This window comes from Dermacentor albipictus, chromosome 1, assembly GCF_038994185.2.
Source record: "Dermacentor albipictus isolate Rhodes 1998 colony chromosome 1, USDA_Dalb.pri_finalv2, whole genome shotgun sequence".
NCBI classification, from domain to species: domain Eukaryota; kingdom Metazoa; phylum Arthropoda; class Arachnida; order Ixodida; family Ixodidae; genus Dermacentor; species Dermacentor albipictus.
Genome location: NC_091821.1, coordinates 282,268,306 through 282,287,023, shown reverse-complemented (window position 1 = coordinate 282,287,023; position 18,718 = coordinate 282,268,306). Strand labels below are relative to the sequence as shown.

Sequence of the window (18,718 nt, the reverse complement as noted above, 5' to 3'; positions counted from 1 at the left end):
AAAAGAATGCTACGCTAAGAGAGGAGTGTCGGTACCTCCTCTCCTGCGAGAGCCCGAGACTTTACCGGTCAACGTGGTCGCTCGTCGCCACAATATATACTACTGGCTCAAACTTCTCAGTTCATAATTGTCATAACTTTATCACCTTTTGAGCAACATTTCATTTTATGCCGATGAAGCTGTGATTTCTGAGTAGTCGAGAAAATTAAAGTGAACATAGTCACCATTCACCACCAGTAGTTCGATCACATCAGCAATCTCAGAGGAACGTAATTAGGGAAACACATTCATACCTGTGGCAAAATGAACGAATGGTGGCTACCGCTGTCATACCAAGCAAAGTGATTCGTGATTACTAGTGACTAATTCTAAGCATCTCTACGTTATTAACCTTGAATCATCGTTCGAATTACTGATGATTTGATATGCACGACGCTATGCAGCATAAAAGTACAACAAAACGGAACAGAGCTTATTGCTAGTGATATTTAATGGCTCTGCGATGTCACTTAGCAATCTTGACTGATTAAACTCATTTATTGACAATTTCATTTATACCATTGACGGCGTGCATGAATGATGGCTGTGACCATCACACTACACAAAGTGATTCTTCATCACTAGTGACTGAATCTTAGTATCTCCTACAGTTATTAAATTATAGTTATTGAATCGCCGTCTGAATGACTTTCATTTGATAACTATTCCACTATTCTGCAAGAAAGATGGAGAACATCACAGTGAGCGCATCACTAGCGATCACTAAAAACTCGGCGGTATCAGTTGGCAGTGATAACACAAAAGTGCTCATCTTGCTACAGCTTGATTGGTACTACTGACAGCACTCATGAGTGAAAGCTGCCTCAGTGATAGTAAAATAGGTTAATAATATTCACCAATGACTTAAGCATACGAGTTCATAGTAGGCAAAGTGAGTCACTGGTTTCATCGCATTCATTGGAGATATGTGACGTTATGTTGCGTAAAACACCGAGAACCCCGAACTGCGCATTGTATTTCACTTGTGCTCAGTAGTGACTCGACCATATCAGTTAGGTGTATTAGGCAATTAAATGTTATTCATTACTGTTTTAATGGTATCGATGACAAGATGTTTGATAGGAGGCTGTGGATATCGCAGTAGAGTAGTGAATCGTATTCGCTATATAGCGACCGAAGCCTCCCTGCGAGCGCCTAGTGATTATCCTCGAATCCCCCTTTATTGTTCCGTTTGATAGCCATGACCAAATCGCATGTGTATCATTAACTCAGCGTACTGATGCTGACGTTTCCTTTCAATTAATTTCGAGAATTGTCATCTGCTGTGTCGCTCTCATAACGTAGTAATTAAAAACCTCCAAAAGTGGTCGTTAGTCACGTGGCGGGATTGCTACTGGTCTCTCACCTCGCTCTTTCATTTTCAAGGTATTAACTCATAATATGCTCGCAAATATTCAAAAGTCTAGAACTTCAAAGGCTCTTGAACTCCGTTATGCCTGAATTAAATTCACTGGCGTTTGCAGTATTTCGGCTGGCATTTTGATTAAATTGAGCGGTGCTTGAATTAAATTGAGTGGTGCTTAGATTAATATCACTGGCGCTTACAATAAAATCACTGGTGCTCGGATTGAATTGACTGGCGCTCGGATGAAGTTGACTGGCGCTTGGATTAAATTGAGCGGGAAAGCCTGTAGAAACGACCACTACGCCACCGCTGGTCGAATCCGACACGACATACACCTCTACTTGTGATCGCCCTCTGACCGCAGCGCCACGCTTGTCGTCATGAGGCCGAGAAGCGCTGAATTGAGGCACGTCCTCAAATTAGCGCGCGCAAGGCGGCGCGCTTAAAAATGGTCGCTGCGTTCCGAAGGCCAGTGCGCGGAGAGCGGCAGCCAAGCGCGAGTCCTCTCGCGAGATGCCTCGACAGCATGACAGCGCCGGTCGGTCTGAGAGCATTGGCCTCACCGCCCACGTGACGACTTCGGCGCCTGCGATTGGCTCGCTCGCGCGTGCGGAAACTCGCCGTCGCAGGAAAATTGGTTCGGGATCCATGCTTGCGCGGCAGAGCATTCTTGCCGCGAAAAAGCCGGCGTGCGCTTGTTTCCGCAAATGAGGACGTACCGCGTCACGCACCCCGCCGGAAGTGGCGTTTACTCTGCCATCTTGTCGTGGTGGATTCTCCTCTCTTGTTCAGTATCCTCGCCTTCGGCGTGCAACACCGCCGAGCGGCATGTGGACTAACGGACCCAATCGCAATGTATCATTGCGATACCGTTACCAATGTCCTCTGAGTATTGTTATCTGGCGTTGGAACAAGTTCATAGTCAACTCCGCAAATTTGACCATGAGGCCGGTAGCCGCTACTTTTGCCGGCTTTTGTGAAAATCGCTCATTGTGACTGCACTGCAAAAATGCACAGGTGATAACTGGCAGCACACCACGACACATCGACCGATGGCTCGTCGTGTTGCTTCATTGAACATGCAACGCACGGCGCTCCGACCAGGGGGCCAGACACACAATTCACGAACGTTGTGCGCGTAACCGCTACGTGGACCATCGGCCGTTTGATGTCCGCCAGTTGGCCCGACGTTGAGGGGGAGATATGAAGGTTGATTTACATTAATTACAGGAATAGAAAAGCAACAGTAAAAGAGCCATCGTTACAGCCCGCAGCAAATCGGACGCTGCGGCCCGCGCCCGATTATATATTGTATGATATTATATATTATATCGTAATATATCTTGCAAAACGGAGCGCACAAGTGTTACGGAAGAAGGAGACCAAGACAGGAAAGACGCTCACTTCCAACTGAGCTTATTTTGACAAATGTCAAATCAACTAGCCGAACAGCTTAATATTCTTGGCTGTCCCTTCGGCTCCCTTTTGCGGAGCGAAATGTCCCAACGATGGTGGCTGCATTCGTCATAGAGAATTTTTTTTGTTCATTGAAATCTGGCGAGCGTTCTTCTGGCTGATGCAACACGAAAAGGATGAAAGCCCACCACGGCACAGTGCAGGGACTCCTTCCGGGCTCGTCATCCTCGTGTGTCCCAAAATAATTTGATAGCAAAAACATATCCGTGCTCACCAAACGGAACGGGCATGCGAGTGCTTGTTTGTCTTCTGCAACCGAAACGCTGAGCAGACGATCAGGAACACTGCATCATCTGTTGTTGGAAACGTGTAAGCTTTGACGGCGTTAGTGATGTATGCTAACGCTTTGTATTACGTATTTTTTGCAAATTATAATAATTTGCATTGTGATTTGAGAGCGTTTTAGTTTATAAATGCAGAAAGTATTGCGCAACATATTTAAATGTCACACGCCTGTCGAAAGCAGCGCCTTTCATGTGGCATCAAGGCAGAAGCGTCCCCGGTTCTCCCATTGTTTTGCTACACGGTCGACGCACTGCCCCAATATAGTGCACCATAATGTGTGTCGACAATACAGCCCCCGGTTGGCTTCGGCCAAAAAGGTTCATGTAGACGTGATGCCTGCGCCAGAAAAGATCATCCGCCGTCAAGGCCATGAGTAGTGGCCCTGGCTAGCACTCCCAAAGCTAGTTCTATGAGTAGGACACAACTTGAACATCAGTTGGCAACCAAGGCACACTGAGAGCGTGGGCTTGTGTTACTCCGCCAGCCAATCACAGAAGCAAACAAAATGGTCGTCACGCGACCTTTTCAAAATGGCGTCGTAATTGATAGCTACGGACCGTCTGCAGTTCTTGAAGAGTCTTTTCATCAGCGGAAGCGATGAGGTGTGCGACAGACCTGGACAAAGTGTATGGAGTCGGATCAGTTCACTCTTCAAATGTCCGCGACACAGTTCTTTTCACTGCTGAGCCCGTTTTATTCATGAAACGTCACTGCCAACTGAAGTGAAACTTTAATTATGGGGTTTTACGTGCCAAAACCACATTCTGATTATGAGGCACGCCGTAGTGGAGGACTCCGGAAATTTTGACCACCTGGGGTTCTTTAACGTGCACCTAAATCTAAGTACACGGGTGTTTTCGCATTTCGCCCCCATTGAAATGCGGCCGCCGTGGCCGGGATTCGATCCCAGGACCTCGTGCTCAGCAGCCTAACACCATAGCCACTGAGCAACCGCGGCGGGTTGAAGTGAAACTTGAGAACAAATAATTGCAGCGATGCAAGCGTTTTATTGCAGTTCAATAAAGTACTAGGCTTTCACCGTTCCACTGTAATAGTGAAAACGTATAAAATTACGGGCTAATGATTTTATTTTTGTGGTGAATGTGTCATTTACGTAAGAGGGACAGTTTGAAGTAGGAACTATTTGTATCCTTGCGGAGGAACAGTGGCTGGCGGTTATGAGGGCGTGGGCGGGGCTTCACTGCACACTAAAGCGGAAGCTTCGGGCCCAACTCCGACGCGGCCTATTCAAATAGATGTAAAACGCAAAAACGTTTTTCTGAGATAACCTCTGGACCAATTTTAATATTTTTTTGAATTTGAGAGAAAAAGTTAAATTCTAGTGACTGTTGCAAGCGGAATTTCGATTTAGGTCCCGCGTTTTGTTAAAAAGATTTTCAAATATTCGACAGTGGAAAAATATAGAAGCACGAAGTTTACAAATTCATAGCTCTGCATCAAGAACAGGTATCGCGGTTCTGTAAATGGCATGCCTTAGATCATTCAAAGTGGACAAATTCGGTATGTAATTCTACATTTTACGCGAACTTGTTAGGCTGTTTACGAGGGCTCTGCAAAAGCTGTATTTCCATATCATTAAATTTTTTTTATATTCATGTGTAACATATTAATTTTGTCCGCTTTATATACACTATTAGATGCAATTCACAGAATTGTATTATTATTTTTCGTTGTTGAGTTGTAGAGTTGTAAACTTGATAGTTTCATGTCTCAAAAATTTTCGTTTTCTCATAATTTTTCATAAAAATTGACCACCTAACTAAAAAATTTGAAACCTACAGTCACTAGATTTTAAGTTCTTCTTTTAAATGCAACAAACCTCGTCAAATTTAGTGCTGTGGTTGCCGAGAAAAACGAATTCTCCTTTTGCATGTATTTAGATAGGAGCACCCGAGCTAAAGCTTACTCTTAAGTTGTATCCGACTATAGTAGAAAAACATAAATACTCCACGAAGTCGATGGGAAAACAGCGTCGTGGCAGCTCTCTGGGAAGAGCATCGCACGCGTCATGTGAAGACGTGGGTTTGTATCGCACTTGCGGCCAGTTGGTTTTTCATCCACTTTCATTTCCAGTCATTTATCTCACCTTCAATCCAATTAAGAACTGCATATAATTTCCCCCGCGCTGTCCTTGTAGGCTCCTTGTGATATGGCCACCGTGCGCGTGCGTGTTACATTCAAACAATGTTCTGTAGGTCCGGTATGCACGTAGTATGTACGTTTCGGCCGCGGCACAGCCTTTGTCGTATATATAAGTCGGTCCACCGACCGAAACTGTTGGTTAAAAAAACCAAAGGTAACCTCGAAGTTGCGCTTCCCATATTTCCAACAAAACTTGTTGCTGAACTACAGGTTTTCCCGCTCAGTTTAATTCAAACGCCATTGAAAATAATCCAGGTGCCAGCCAATTTAATCTGAGCGCCAGCATTTTTAACCCAAGTGCCAATAATTTAATTCAGGTACCACCACATTTATTCCCAGCGCCATCCGAATTAATCCGCGTGCCAACTCATTTAATCCTTGTGCCAGCCATTTTATTCCAAGTGCCACACATTTTAATCCCAGTGCCAGTCAAATTATTCCTGTTGGAAATTGATTGAGAAATAATTCCTGCAGAAGAGGTCGTAAAAGGCGTCATGGATGCCGTCTAATATATTGGCATCAGCACTATAGGAGCACAGTTTCCACGCTATCTGTGTCGTCATGGCTGCTTCAGAAACACTTCCGTGTGTTATACCGCTCGCTCATTTCCTCCTTTTCGAGTCGCATTTCCGAGTGACAAGAGTGACTCACATAAGCGAGTCAGAATCGTGACGGATATTACGTGACTTGGGTTGTGATCATGACATGCGATTTCCTTCCCTATCGTGTTGCATATCGATCGACATCGTTCGCAAGGGTAAAAAATTGCTCACCATTACTCAGGCACATGACATAATCACTAAGCGATTCAATATAGCTCACTAAGCTTGTATCTTGCATACACTCTTATGCTTCCAACATGCATATCAAACGAAATGGTTCTGAGAATGTAACAGCTTATTCTTGAGTGACATGATTAGGTCACTAGTGACCTACTCGACGTCACCACCGTCGCACTTCTCATTACCTGCCGACGAACATATAAAAGGAAATCGCTTTCAAAGCTTAAAAACCTGCTCCCAATCATTGACTCAAGTGACTTGATCACTAGTGACTCGTGACGTCACCACGCTTCCCCCGCATGCACTATCCTAAACTGCCGGCATGCATTTCAAACGAAGTGGCTTATGAAGGGTAATAACAGGCTCACTGTCACCCAGCCAATGAGGTGATCACTAGTGGCTTACATGACGTCATCAAGGTTCTCACCCAATCATGCACTCTCCTAACCTGCCGACATGCATATAAAACGAAATGGCTTTTAAAGAGCAACACCCTGCTCATTATCACAAAGTCAAATGAGGTGATCACTAGTGACTCACGTGACGTCATCACGGTTCTCACCCCACCATGCACTCCCCGGCATGCATATCAAACAAAATGGCTTTTGAAGAGCAAGAACCTGCTCATTGTCACAAAGTCGAATGAGGTGATCACTAGTGACTCACGTGACGTCACCCCGCGGTTCACCCACCCATGCACTCTACTAATCTGCCGACATGTATATCAAACGAAAGGGCTCTCAAAGAGCATCATCATCATCAGCAGCAGCAGCCTGGTTACGCCCACACTGCAGGGCAAAGGCTCCTCCCATACTTCTCCAACTTCCCCGGTCATGTACTAATTGTGACCATCTTGTCCCTGCAAAGTTCTTAATCTCATCCACACACTTAACTTTCTGCTGCGCTCTGCTACGCTTCCCTTCCCGTGGATTCCAGTCCGTAACCCTCAGTGACCATCGATTATCTTTCCTCCTCATTACATGTCCTGCCCATGCTCATTTCCTTTCTCTTGATTTTAACTAAGATGTCATTAAATCGCGTTTGTTCCCTCACCCAATCTGCTCTTTTCTTATCCCTTTACGTTACACCCACCACCGTTCTTTCCGCAACTCGTTGCGTCGTCCTCAATTTAAGTAGAACACTTTTCGTAAACCTCCAGGTTTCTGCCCCGTACGTGAGTACTGGTAGGACACAACTGTTATACACTTTTCTGTTCAGGGATAATGGCAACCTGCTGTTCATTATCTTAGAATGCCTGCCAAACGCACCCCAGCCCATTCTTATTCTTCTGACTATTTCAGTCTCATGATCCGGATCCGCGGTCACGACCTGGTCCAAGTAGATGTATTTCCTTACCATTTCCAGTGCCTCGCTACCTATCGTAAACTGCTGTTCTCTTCCTAGACTGTTAAACATAACTTTAGTTTTCTGCAGATTAATTTTTAGACCCACTCTTCTGCTTTGCCTCTCCAGGTCAGTGAGCATGCATTGCGATTGGTCCCCTGAGTTACTAAGCAAGGCAATATCATCAGAGAATCGCAAGTTACTAAGGTATTCTCCATTAACTCTTATCCCCAATTCTTCCCAATCCAAGTCTCTAAATACCTCCTGCAAACACGTTGTGAATAGCATTGGAGAGATCGTATCTCCCTGCCTGACGCCTTTCTTTATTGGGATTTTGTTGCTTGCATTATGGAGGACTACGGTGACTGTGGAGCCGCTATAGATATCTTCAGTATTTTTACATACAGTTCGTCTACACCCTGATTCCGTAATGCCTCCATGACTGCTGAGGTTTAGACTGAATCAAACGCTTTCTCGTAATCAATGAAAGCTATATATAAGGGTTGGTTATATTCTGCACATTTCTCTATGACCTGATTGATAGTGTGAACATGATCTATCGTTGAGTAGCCTTTACGGAAACCTGCCTCGTCCTTTGGTTGACAGAAGTCTAAAGCGTTCCTGACTCTATTTGCAATTACATTAGTAAATACTTTGTAGGCAACGGACAGTAAGCTAATCGGTCTATAATTTTTCAAGTCTTTGGCGTCCCCTTTCTTATGGATTAGCATTATATTAGCGTTCTTCGAAGATACCGATACGCTCGAAGTCATGAGGCATTGTGTAGCCAGTTCTCTCTGCCATTATCGTCGTGGGTGCTACTGGTACTGTATAAATCTCTATAGAACTCCTCAGCCACTTGAACTATCTTATCCATACTAGTAATGATATTGCCGGCTTTGTCTTTTAACGCATACATCTGATTCTTGCCTATTCCTAGTTTCTTCTTCACTGCTTTTAGGCTTCTTCCGTTCATGACAGCATGTTCAATCTATCCATATTACACTTCCTTATGTCAGCTGTCTTACGCTTGTTGATTAACTTCGAAAGTTCTGCCAGTTCTATTCTAGTTGTAGGGTTAGAGGCGTTCATACATTGGCAATTCTTGATGAGATCTTTCGTCTCCTGCGATAGCTTACTGGCATCCTGTCTAACGGAGTTACCACCGACTTCTATTGCACACTCCTTAATGATGTCCATAAGATTGTCGTTCATATTTTCAACACTAAGGTCCTCTTCCTGAGGTAAAGCCGAATACCTTTTCTGTAGCTTGATCCGGAATTCCTCTATTTTCCCTCTTACTGCTAAGTCATTGATCGGCTTTTTTGTACCGGTTTCTTCCGTTCCCTCCTCAAGTCTAGGCTAATTCGAGTTCTTACCCTCCTAGGGTCACTGCAGCGCACCTTGCCGAGGACGCCACATCTTGTATGATGCCAGGGTTAGCGCAGAGTATAAGGTTTATTTCATTTCTGGTCTCGCCATTCGGGCTCCTCCATGTTCTACGACCTTCAATTTGTACCTCTTCTGAAGTTTCACAGCAAGACCTGCTACCCTCTCGTTAATGCTATAGAAGTCCTGTATGTCACCAGCTATATTCTTATTAATAAGGAATCCGGCTCCTAGTTCTCGTCTCTCCGCTAAGCCCCGGTAGCACAGGACGTGCCCGCTTTTTAGCACTGTATATGCTGCTTTCGTCCTCCTAACTTCACTGAGCCCTATTATACCCCACTTACTGCCGTCTAATTCCTCCAATAGCACTGCTAGACTCGCCTCACTAGATAACGTTCTAGCGTTAAACGTTGCCAGGTTCAGATTCCAATGGCGGCCTGTCCGGAACCAACCAGGGATTCTTAGCACCCTCTGCTGCGTCGCAGATCTGACCGCCGCCGTGGTCAGTTGCTTGGCAGCTTCTGAGAACTGAGGGCCCAGGGTTTGATTGTTGTATTCATATAGGAGGCTGTGGCCAAGTACTGCACCACGGTGGCCAATGCTGCTCTGCTGAGGGAGTGCGTTTACCGGGATCAAGCCACACTCCAGGCCTGTTTATGCAATTTTATCAACACGCGGATTTCTTTTTTACCTTCTTTTTAAATCCGGTGGAAAATTGCGTGGCACTGGGATTCGAACCACGGTCCTCTTGCACGCGAGGCGGATTCTCTACCTCTACGCCACCTGCAGTGGTGGTGGTAAAGAGCAACAAACTGCTCATTATCACAAAGAATGAGGTGATCACTTGTGACTCTAGTGACGTCATCAGAGTTCTCACTCAACCATGCACTCTCCGACATGCATATCAAACGAAATGACTTTTGAAGAGCAAGAACCTGCTCATTATCACAAAGCCGAATGGGGTGATCACTAGTGACTCACATGACGTCACGACGCGGTTTACCCACCCATGCACTCTACTAACCTGCCGACATGCATATCAAACGAAACGGCTTTCTAAGAGTAACAACCTGCTCATTATCACAAAGAATGAGGTGATCACTAGTGACTCACGTGACGTCATCAGAGTTCTCACCCAACCATGCACTCTCCTAACCTGCCGACATGCATATCAAACGAAACGGCTTTCAAAGAGTAACAACTTGCTCATTACGACAAAGTAGAACGACGTGATCACTAGTGACTCACGTGACGTCACCATGGTTCTCGTCTAACCTGCACTCTCCTAACCTGCCGATATGCATGTCAAAAGAAATGGCTTGGAAAGATGTGTACAACCTGCTCACTATCACAAAGCCGAATGAGGTGATCACTAGTGACTCACGTTACATCACCGCATTCGCACGCGAGCGTCAACTTCCCTTACCTGCCGGCACGTATATATAAAAAAAATAGTTTTCAAAGGGCAGGTAGCTGTTTCTATCGCTCATTTAACATGACGTGAGCACTAGTGACTGATGATGCGCTGTTCTGAGGAACTTGCGCAAGATACCGTGTTAGAGAAGAGGCGAATTGACACGCGCAATCCGTGTTATGATGGTGGCTCACATGACCTCACCATGAAGACTATTCAGCACGCACTCCCCATTAATGGCTGCATTCATATAAAAATATTTTAAAGGGCGAGATATATGAGTTGAGTCACATCTTTTTCTTACAAATGAATTGAATTGGTCATATTAGAACTACAGTGCTAATATGGCCAGCATTTTGATGGTTGGCGCGTGTTAGTCAAATATAAGTGGAAAATTGACGAATAGCTGAATCTCGGATGGACTGCAAGAAGTACAACCGACAAAATAGCGTCGTGATGTATTTTATGAGACATCTTGCTCGACACCAGATGTACAAAGATACGGTGACATCTTTTGAATGAAAATATGTAACTTATTCGGTGCGGTACGTATTTAATTTCACAAGATACCAGGGCACTTCCTGAATGGGATTATAGAAACAAACCGAGAACAACTACATGTCCTCCTCTCTAAGCGCAGCCTGAACAAAAGAAAAGTTGTGCCTATCAAATGCAGCGCAATCCACACGTTGAACAAGTGCCATTGCGTGTTGTGCACCATTTACAAGCAACGAGCGTTCGTGCTCTTTTAGTGTGACTCCTTGTGGAGTCACCAGCACTGCGTCGCGGCGCTCACTGAGGTACTGTTTAACTTGAAATTTAAACTTGGAGAAAACTTCCTGAGCGGGATTTAAAAAAGGGCTGTATGGCGGCAGGCGCTTGATGCAATGGTTCGAGCTGACCAGATTTGCCTGTTCTGCGCGATTGTGAGCGGGAGCGTTGTGGAAAATGAAGACGGCCTCTGTATCCGGCTCCTCACAGTCAACCTGCGCCGCAACGTCGGCGAAAAAGTCATTGAATACGATCCAATGGACTCTTTCGACAATTCGCCAGTGCAGCACACCGTTTGCCGACATGCAGGCGATGATGTTGATGTTCGCGCCTTTCATCGAAGTTGTCGTCTGGAGCGCTGCCATGTCCATTTTTGCGCGGCCGAATTTTTTTGAGCACCATATATTGTAATTTGTTTCGTCGACGCAAAAGCGGCAAACCCCGGGCCCATTGGTTTGTTACCATTGTGCATACTCTTTTCGCTTCTTCTTCACGTCGGAGCGGTTGGGGTCCACCGGCCTCTGGGTCGCTAATTTGATGGAGTAGGTGTGTGCGTCGAGGCAGAACTGGTGCTAATTGTGAGGCCAGGTGTTTCTTGTTCAACGGTTTGCTTTATCTGTTTCAGCGTGAACGCTGGGTTCTCGTCGAAAGTTCTTGTTACGACGGCGACAACGTCGGCACCAAACTTTCTGATGGAGCCCCCCGTTTTCAGAGACACTTCACGGTCTGTCACTGCAGTTGACCTTACAGTTTTTAGGTTTATGCCCAGCGTCTCGGCGAGTTGTCTCAAATCTTCGCCGCGCCTTGAGGCATCGACGATTCTTGATCGATCGACGTCAGACACCTTGTTGTTTTTCCTTCGTGGTTTATTTTGATCCTTGAACGGAGGACCCCGCTTTCGCACGACGCTCGCCTGTTCGCCTTCCGGAGTCCCACCTTCCATGGCGGTCAGCTCAGGTAAAATTCAAGCACAGCAGTAGCACGGGGAGCACATAACAAAAGGTCAACACACGGAAGTGTTTCTGAAGCAGCCATGACGACAGCAGTAGCGTGGTAACTGTGCTCGTGTAGTGCTGGCACCAATACAGTGATCACAGCAATCAATAGGCGGCATACGGGTGCCCGTATATGTCGTTTGTGTGTGCCTTCGTCCTCGTCTGCTTAGCGCCGTAACCTTTATTTGTGAGGCATTGTTGTGACATTACCACAAGCCCGGATTCCGAATCTACAAGATGCAGAATTTATCCTGCGAACGCCCTTTGGACAAATCCGGGGCTGCGCCGAAAGACACAGCGCCCTAATTCTCCCTTGACAAGTCAAGATGCTGAGCCGTCAGGCAGCGGTGTCCTGCGGAGAAGCATCGGCGAGCGACATCTCCAAATGTGCAACCAAGTGCCAGACAGCCCGGCGCCGTACCTCCCTTTGCCTGGAGGTCACCGCGCCCGCCAACTTTGAACCGGAGGGCCAGCGCGGTCGCTGGTTGGACCTCTCGGACGACCGTCGAGTGCTGGCTTTGTATTGGGCCATTTGAGTGACAATGGTTTCTCGGGGATTATAAGCCGCGACGCGGCCGCCTGGAAAACCGGATCCGCCGACCCACCGGGAGCGGAGTGCCGCTCTCGAGTGGAGTGAGATGTGTCACGCGTTTTCGCCGGACGTCGCCGTGCGGGAACAGTCGCGTTTGCTGTGAGCTCTCGGCCCCCGTGCCGATCCGATCTTGTCCTGTATAATGACCTGTATATAATGTATAAAGTCCCTTTCGTTAATCTCACCGACGTCTGACTCGGAGTCTTCGCTACCAACGCTCTGACACGAAACGGGTGACGAGCGCTACAGGACCACCTCAAAGTCGTAATAGTGGTGGCAGCGGTGCAAAGTCGTAACAGCATATATAATATATATATCTATAAAGTTGATGGCACAGTGGAGGCGTTGTCGCAAACTTAAATACTTGGAGGCCGCTTAAGCTTCGCCCTCAAGAGTGGAACACGATAGCATTAAAAGGTCCCCGACTGCTTCCTGGCAACAGCAGCCTGTGCGACCGTAATGTTTACGGGGAAACGCTAGCGGCGAACGCTATGCATGGAGGCAACCGCAACCTTTCTGGTAGAAACGTGGCCTCTTGCGTGGGCGGATCCCGGATATAGCGCACAGCCGCGCCAAGAAAGGTTACGTCATTTTCAGGTTTCTGTTATTGTATCGCACTTTTGATATTTGTGTCCGAGAAGATTTAACATAAAAGGCATGTGCTGTCGGTGTTTTGTTTCATTATATTTGTTTGTGAGCCGTCATTCTCAAAATTCTGAGGAATAACTTTGTCAAGAATGCAAGACAAGGTATGAGCAACGTTGGTGGTAGAATGGTGTGGCAGTATAACCCGCATATACCGAATGTCATATGGCAAGGCGTATAGATATACCTTAATATATACACGGACTATTTTTCTCTAACGGACAACGCCGGATTTCCTGTTGAAAGTTATCATGCAGACTGTTTCGAGACTCGCTTCGCCAAATTATGCTTGCCGGCGCGTGAACGCTCGCGAGTCATGGCGGTTGACAAGACGCGTGCACTTGGTTCGCCTTGGTAGACGTCGTTTCGTATTTTTGTGGGCCAGCGATAGCATCGACATTTCTCTGGATACACGCTTTTGGAACAGCGTTTGTCGCCTTACGTACTTTAAACGCAAGCATCTTTGCGCGGCGTTTCGGTGCGCGCCCCCCTTCAAGACGTTTAACGTACACCCGTGAGCTAAAGTATACGGACCACAGGGTCACCGAAAAAACAGAATTTCTTCGTAATTAACCCGCATAATCGGAAACTGACGAGTGCACTAGAAAATTTGTAATGCCAAGTTTGAACCACAGTCTTTAATTTCTAATTGCGTTCACAGACAGAGGAGACAATTATTTTTATCGCGCAATACCTGTTCCGTATACTTTTGCCGACGGGTGTACAGGAACGCAAACGCTAGGAAGCTCTATTGAGCGTGATGTTAAAAACTAATTTCGCTCAAAGAAAAAATGCCGTGGAACACTTCATTATGCAGTGATCGAGCATGATGCAGCCCGTACGCGATGACAAGCTCCGCAAGCAGTGGCACAGAAATCTTGACGTCCTAATTGGGTTCTTATTGCTCTGATCTCTCCGAGGTCATAATCACGTTGTGACCACAGTGCCAAAAAATGTTCTCTTTTCTCGGGCATCATATTATAGACATGAGCGCAAGCAACATATTACTGCATCTTTGATAAACATGTCTTCGTCCACAACACGGATGAAATCACGCTTAGGAATTGTTCCGAAAAACGTCCTTCGCCCACAAGTGGTGTCTGCTACTGCTCTTGTCGGCGCCGAGAACAATTAATGCTGCGTTAGGCACCCATAATTTACAGTTCGGAGCGAAAAAATAAGTCTGTTGAGCTTCTCTGAAGCAGAAATACCACCACTATTTGGTGAGAACTACGCTCACTCGCCATCGCAGGTGAGCTTCCGCCAACCATGCCACTCACCTGTTCGTTGTAGAAGCTTCAACATATATTCGCAACTTGCAAACGCGCAATAACAAAGACCTGTATCTCCACATTGCACAAACCGACGACTGCAGTTTCTCACTGCGTGCTTTATTTGTTCTGCGCCGTCAGCCACAAGTACCAGACGGCATGCGCCGTTGAGAACCGTTGCACTGAGCGCCACTTTTGCGTCATGATGCGGAGATGTGGTGAACTATACGCTCTAGACGGGTGGCACACCTACTGCCACCCTAACGCAGGCGGGACGTGGTTGTGTGCGCAGTGCTCCGCCGCGAGCGCGACGAGCTGCTGGCGCTGACCGACGTCAAGGAGCGCGACGTGTACCTGCAGCCCTCGGCGAGCGCCCGGTCGCCGCTCGAGCTGGCCGCGCTGGGCGCGTGCGCGTGCCGCGGCCCCCGCCAGGAGCCGTGCCGCTGCGCCCACGCGGCGGCGCACAAGCAGCGCCAGCTGGCGCAGCTCGCCGAGCGCGCCCGGCGGGCCGAGGCCGAGGCGCGCGACAGCGCCAAGACGGCGGACATCTACCGCGAGGCGTTCGAGGTGCAGCTGGCCCGGAACCGCACGCTGACGCGCCGCCTCGCCCAGGTGCAGTCGCGCAGGGACCTGCTGGGAACGCTGCTCGCCAAGAAGCCCGACAGGAGCCTCGTCGACGACCTCGTGGAAAGCGTGAGTACGCGACTAGGGTTGCAAGATGGCCAAAAAATTGCCATCTCAAAGTGTAGCCCAAAAGTAGCCAGATGCAAATTTTTCGTGAGCGAAAAGTAGCCAAAAGCATTGCCAACACGTTTAATGGTGTAACGCAGACGGTGTGTGTGGTGTCCAAATCTCACCGCGTATTTCCGGCTCCAAAATGGCTTCCGTCGCATGCAACCAGCACAATACTGACCTCAAGATCTGCGTAAAAAATTCTAGTGAGAGCTGCCACTCATAGGTGGATTTGGAGATCACTTATTGTTACAATGCACCCAAGAATTTCTTTTCCCATTTACTGATGACGTTATTGGTATTTACTGATCTACGTTCTGAGCTAACTTTTGTTCCCGCCTCGCTTTACCCAAGGCATTTTCCCATAAGAGTCGGGCAACACATTGCCAGCGCCAACCACGAGGATCAGCTTCGGCTAGTCACGATCGAGTGACCAATGCTTTCGCATTCGCGTGCAGGATGATTATTGGAAATAGCGGAATGGAGTAAGAAACTCAGCGAGTTTCTTAATCTATTCGGTAACTACGCAGCACCAAACGCTTTTTAAAAACAAATATTTTGTTTAAAAAACAAACTGCGATAACCCTCTTAGGGTTGCAGTATGTAGAAATAAATAAAATAATAAATGCACCTAAAGTAACCTTTGTAAGAGGGGTCTTTCTCCCGTTCCTTCTGATCAGCATGGGCCCACTTGCCCCATGCTGAGTTTTGAGAAGGCGAGAAGATTTTTCTTGCAAAATTTCTTAGCCAGACGACTACTGCAGCCAGAACATGTTCGTGCCCTCCAACTCACATGGGGCTCTCACCACAATGCGCTACGTTTGCTTCAACCAGAATGAGGCACGCGCCTTATTGATCGCGTAGTGGAAACCATGATTGCAACGCACTACCTTGCGTTTACACACCGCACTGCTCTCTGCTGAGAGAAACTTTCCCCATCAAAAACCATTCTTCTCACTCGATGAGCGCGCATGTTCATGCAGTGCTCTCGCGATCATGCGTACCACAACTAGACGAGAATGTTTCGTTTTGATCGCCAGTCGTGACTATTGCGCTTCGCTGAGCATGCAGACAAAGATCGAACCGTCGTGTTTCCTGCTTAAAGCAACTTGCGAATTTTTATATATGGACACTACGGACACATTTCTGCCGTCGCCGTGAGGTTCTGTATGGGTGAAAGCGAGCGAGGAACGCGGCCCGGATTCGCGACTATGGCGTGCGAGGCGTTCTTCTCCGGCGGCTGCTAGAGTCGCCCGATGTCCTCCTCGCCCGCCGCTCCGTACAGAGTGGATACCACCATGGCGTCTACTACGGCGTTGGCCATGTGAATCGCGAATGCCGTAGTAGATGCCTTTGGAGGATGCCGTACGGACGTGTGGCCAGTGCTCGTGTCTTGAAAGCGATCTGCGACGTGGCCAAAGTGCGCGCCTGCGTGGGCCTCATCTTCGAAGCGATGCTTGAAGGGTGCGCGTAGTGCTGGTACCTTCGTATGTGCCGTGCTTTCGACGTTTCGTTCGCGTGAAGCGGCAGATGCACGGATGTCAATTGGTTCGCGGCTGCTGCCCCGACTGCTAACTCCAGCGTTTTCACAGAGAGTTTCCGCTGTCATCGAGCGAGATGTGTTCATGTTTACCTGTGCGCGTGTGACACCGTGCCGGTTAAATTAGTTAAAACACGTTGACGGGCTAGTTGGTTTGAATCCATGATAGAATGTGTAAGCGCGACTAAACAAGGACTTAGACATTCTGCTTAGACAAGGACTACTTTTAGTCACGCTTACACATTCTATCAAAGTTAATTTAGTTAGTAAGCGAATACGGCCGATAAAACTACTATCTTTACTTTGTACAGCTATCTACTAATTTCCTATCGCAATCGGTGATTCGCCTTTCGGGCGCAATTGTGAACTTTTCATAAAGTTACTCGGTAAATAAAAAATTGGAGGACGCTTAAGCTTCGCCTTCAAGAGTGGAACGCGACAGCGTTCCCGTCCACCCGCCAAGGGGTGTAAGACGGTGGGCTACGGCGCAGCGACTACGCGCCCCGCATCGGACGCGGTGAGCGTCGAGCAGCGCCGCGTTCGGCGCGGCAACGAAATGTGCGCCTGAGCAAGCGACGCACGCCTGAGCCTTAGAAACAGCTCGTTTCTAAGGCAACACCGCATTCACTAGAGACGCTTTTGTACCGCTTTGAAGCATCCAACTCGTGGCTGAGTGGTAGAGTCTCCGTCTCACACTCCGGAGACCCTGGTTCGATTCCCACCCAGCCCATGTTGCAAGTTGTTTTTTATTCATGAAGTGCCTGCTGGGATTTATCGCTCACGGCCAACGCCGACGCCGACGACACCGGCTTTTCTGCGACACGAGCTCCTTAACGCTGTCGCGTTAATAACGCCGTGATTTGCGGGAAAACCAGGCAATAGGCTTCGAGGAACCCTTGATAAACATTAAACGATCACCTGCGAAAGTGACGCTCCGCGACATGCGTGCGAATACTTGAGCTCTTCAATAAGTCCGCATAATAGTTCGCTGTATAGCAGGCAACACGTACTCGACAGCTATCATGCCCGCCATTTTTTCTACTGTACCGCGTGTGAACCGGCAGCAGATGGCGCGCAACCAAAGAGAGCTTACCTGTGGAATTAAACATGGCAACCATGACTTAACGCCATCTTACCAGCGCCGGCATTGCCTAGAAACACAGCCTTCAAGATTGCCTACATATCTTTGTAGCAGCAATGAGCTTCGGGTTTTCACAAACCGTCGTTCGAGAATTTTGTCAGTGTTGACGCGGTCCTCGGGACTCGGAAGTCCTTAAGAAAAAATAGCCCAAATATAGCCATGTAGCCAACTGGAAAATTTTCGCGCTAAGCCGCATAAAAAAGTTGCCCAAAGTGGCTGGCATCCTGGGCTCAGCGATCCGTCGCTCGGTCGAGCGGAGTAGCGTTACTGTATATGGATCCCGCACCTAGAGCGGAACGCTTTGCTGCGCCACCGGTGAAATGATGTTGGACTTGCTGTGAAAATATCAGTACGCTAGCTTCAAATTTTCGGTCGCAGTCACCCACTTGAAACCGTCGCCAAACGGCTTCGTTGCTGTCGACCCTCTTCAGTGATGAAAAACCTCCGTGGCTTTTTCGCCTCAAGACGAGCCAGCGCCGCGTTTGAAGACGCCGCCGACGCTGTTCGCGCGGGTGGTCGCCATGGCAACAACGCTGGTCTGACCAGCGTGCAAGCTCCGTCAAAACAGCGTCATCGGCGCGCAGACGGCACTGGTGCCTCGCGTTTCCAACGCCGAAGCCCACGGCGTCATCGAGCGGCTGCACCGCCAAGTGCTCGCGTTGTGTGGGTTCAATTCCGCTGAGCACTTTTTTCTCATTGAAAAGTGGCACAAATGTCGTGGCACATACCTAATTAGCCAAGTTGGACTGAGAAGTGGTTCTTGTGGGAACGTA

The 18,718-nt window shown here is 47.8% G+C and overlaps 1 protein-coding gene across 1 annotated transcript in view; it reads left to right on the top strand.

The window, feature by feature from the left end:
- The window catches only part of LOC139054413 (coiled-coil domain-containing protein 125-like), a 158,378-nt gene that overhangs the window by 99,168 nt on the left and 40,492 nt on the right, over positions 1-18,718 (top strand). Inside the window, exon 4 of the mRNA XM_070531355.1 lies at positions 14,825-15,225. Within this exon, the coding sequence (XP_070387456.1) occupies positions 14,825-15,225 (401 nt within the window). The remainder of the gene's footprint in view (positions 1-14,824; positions 15,226-18,718) is intronic.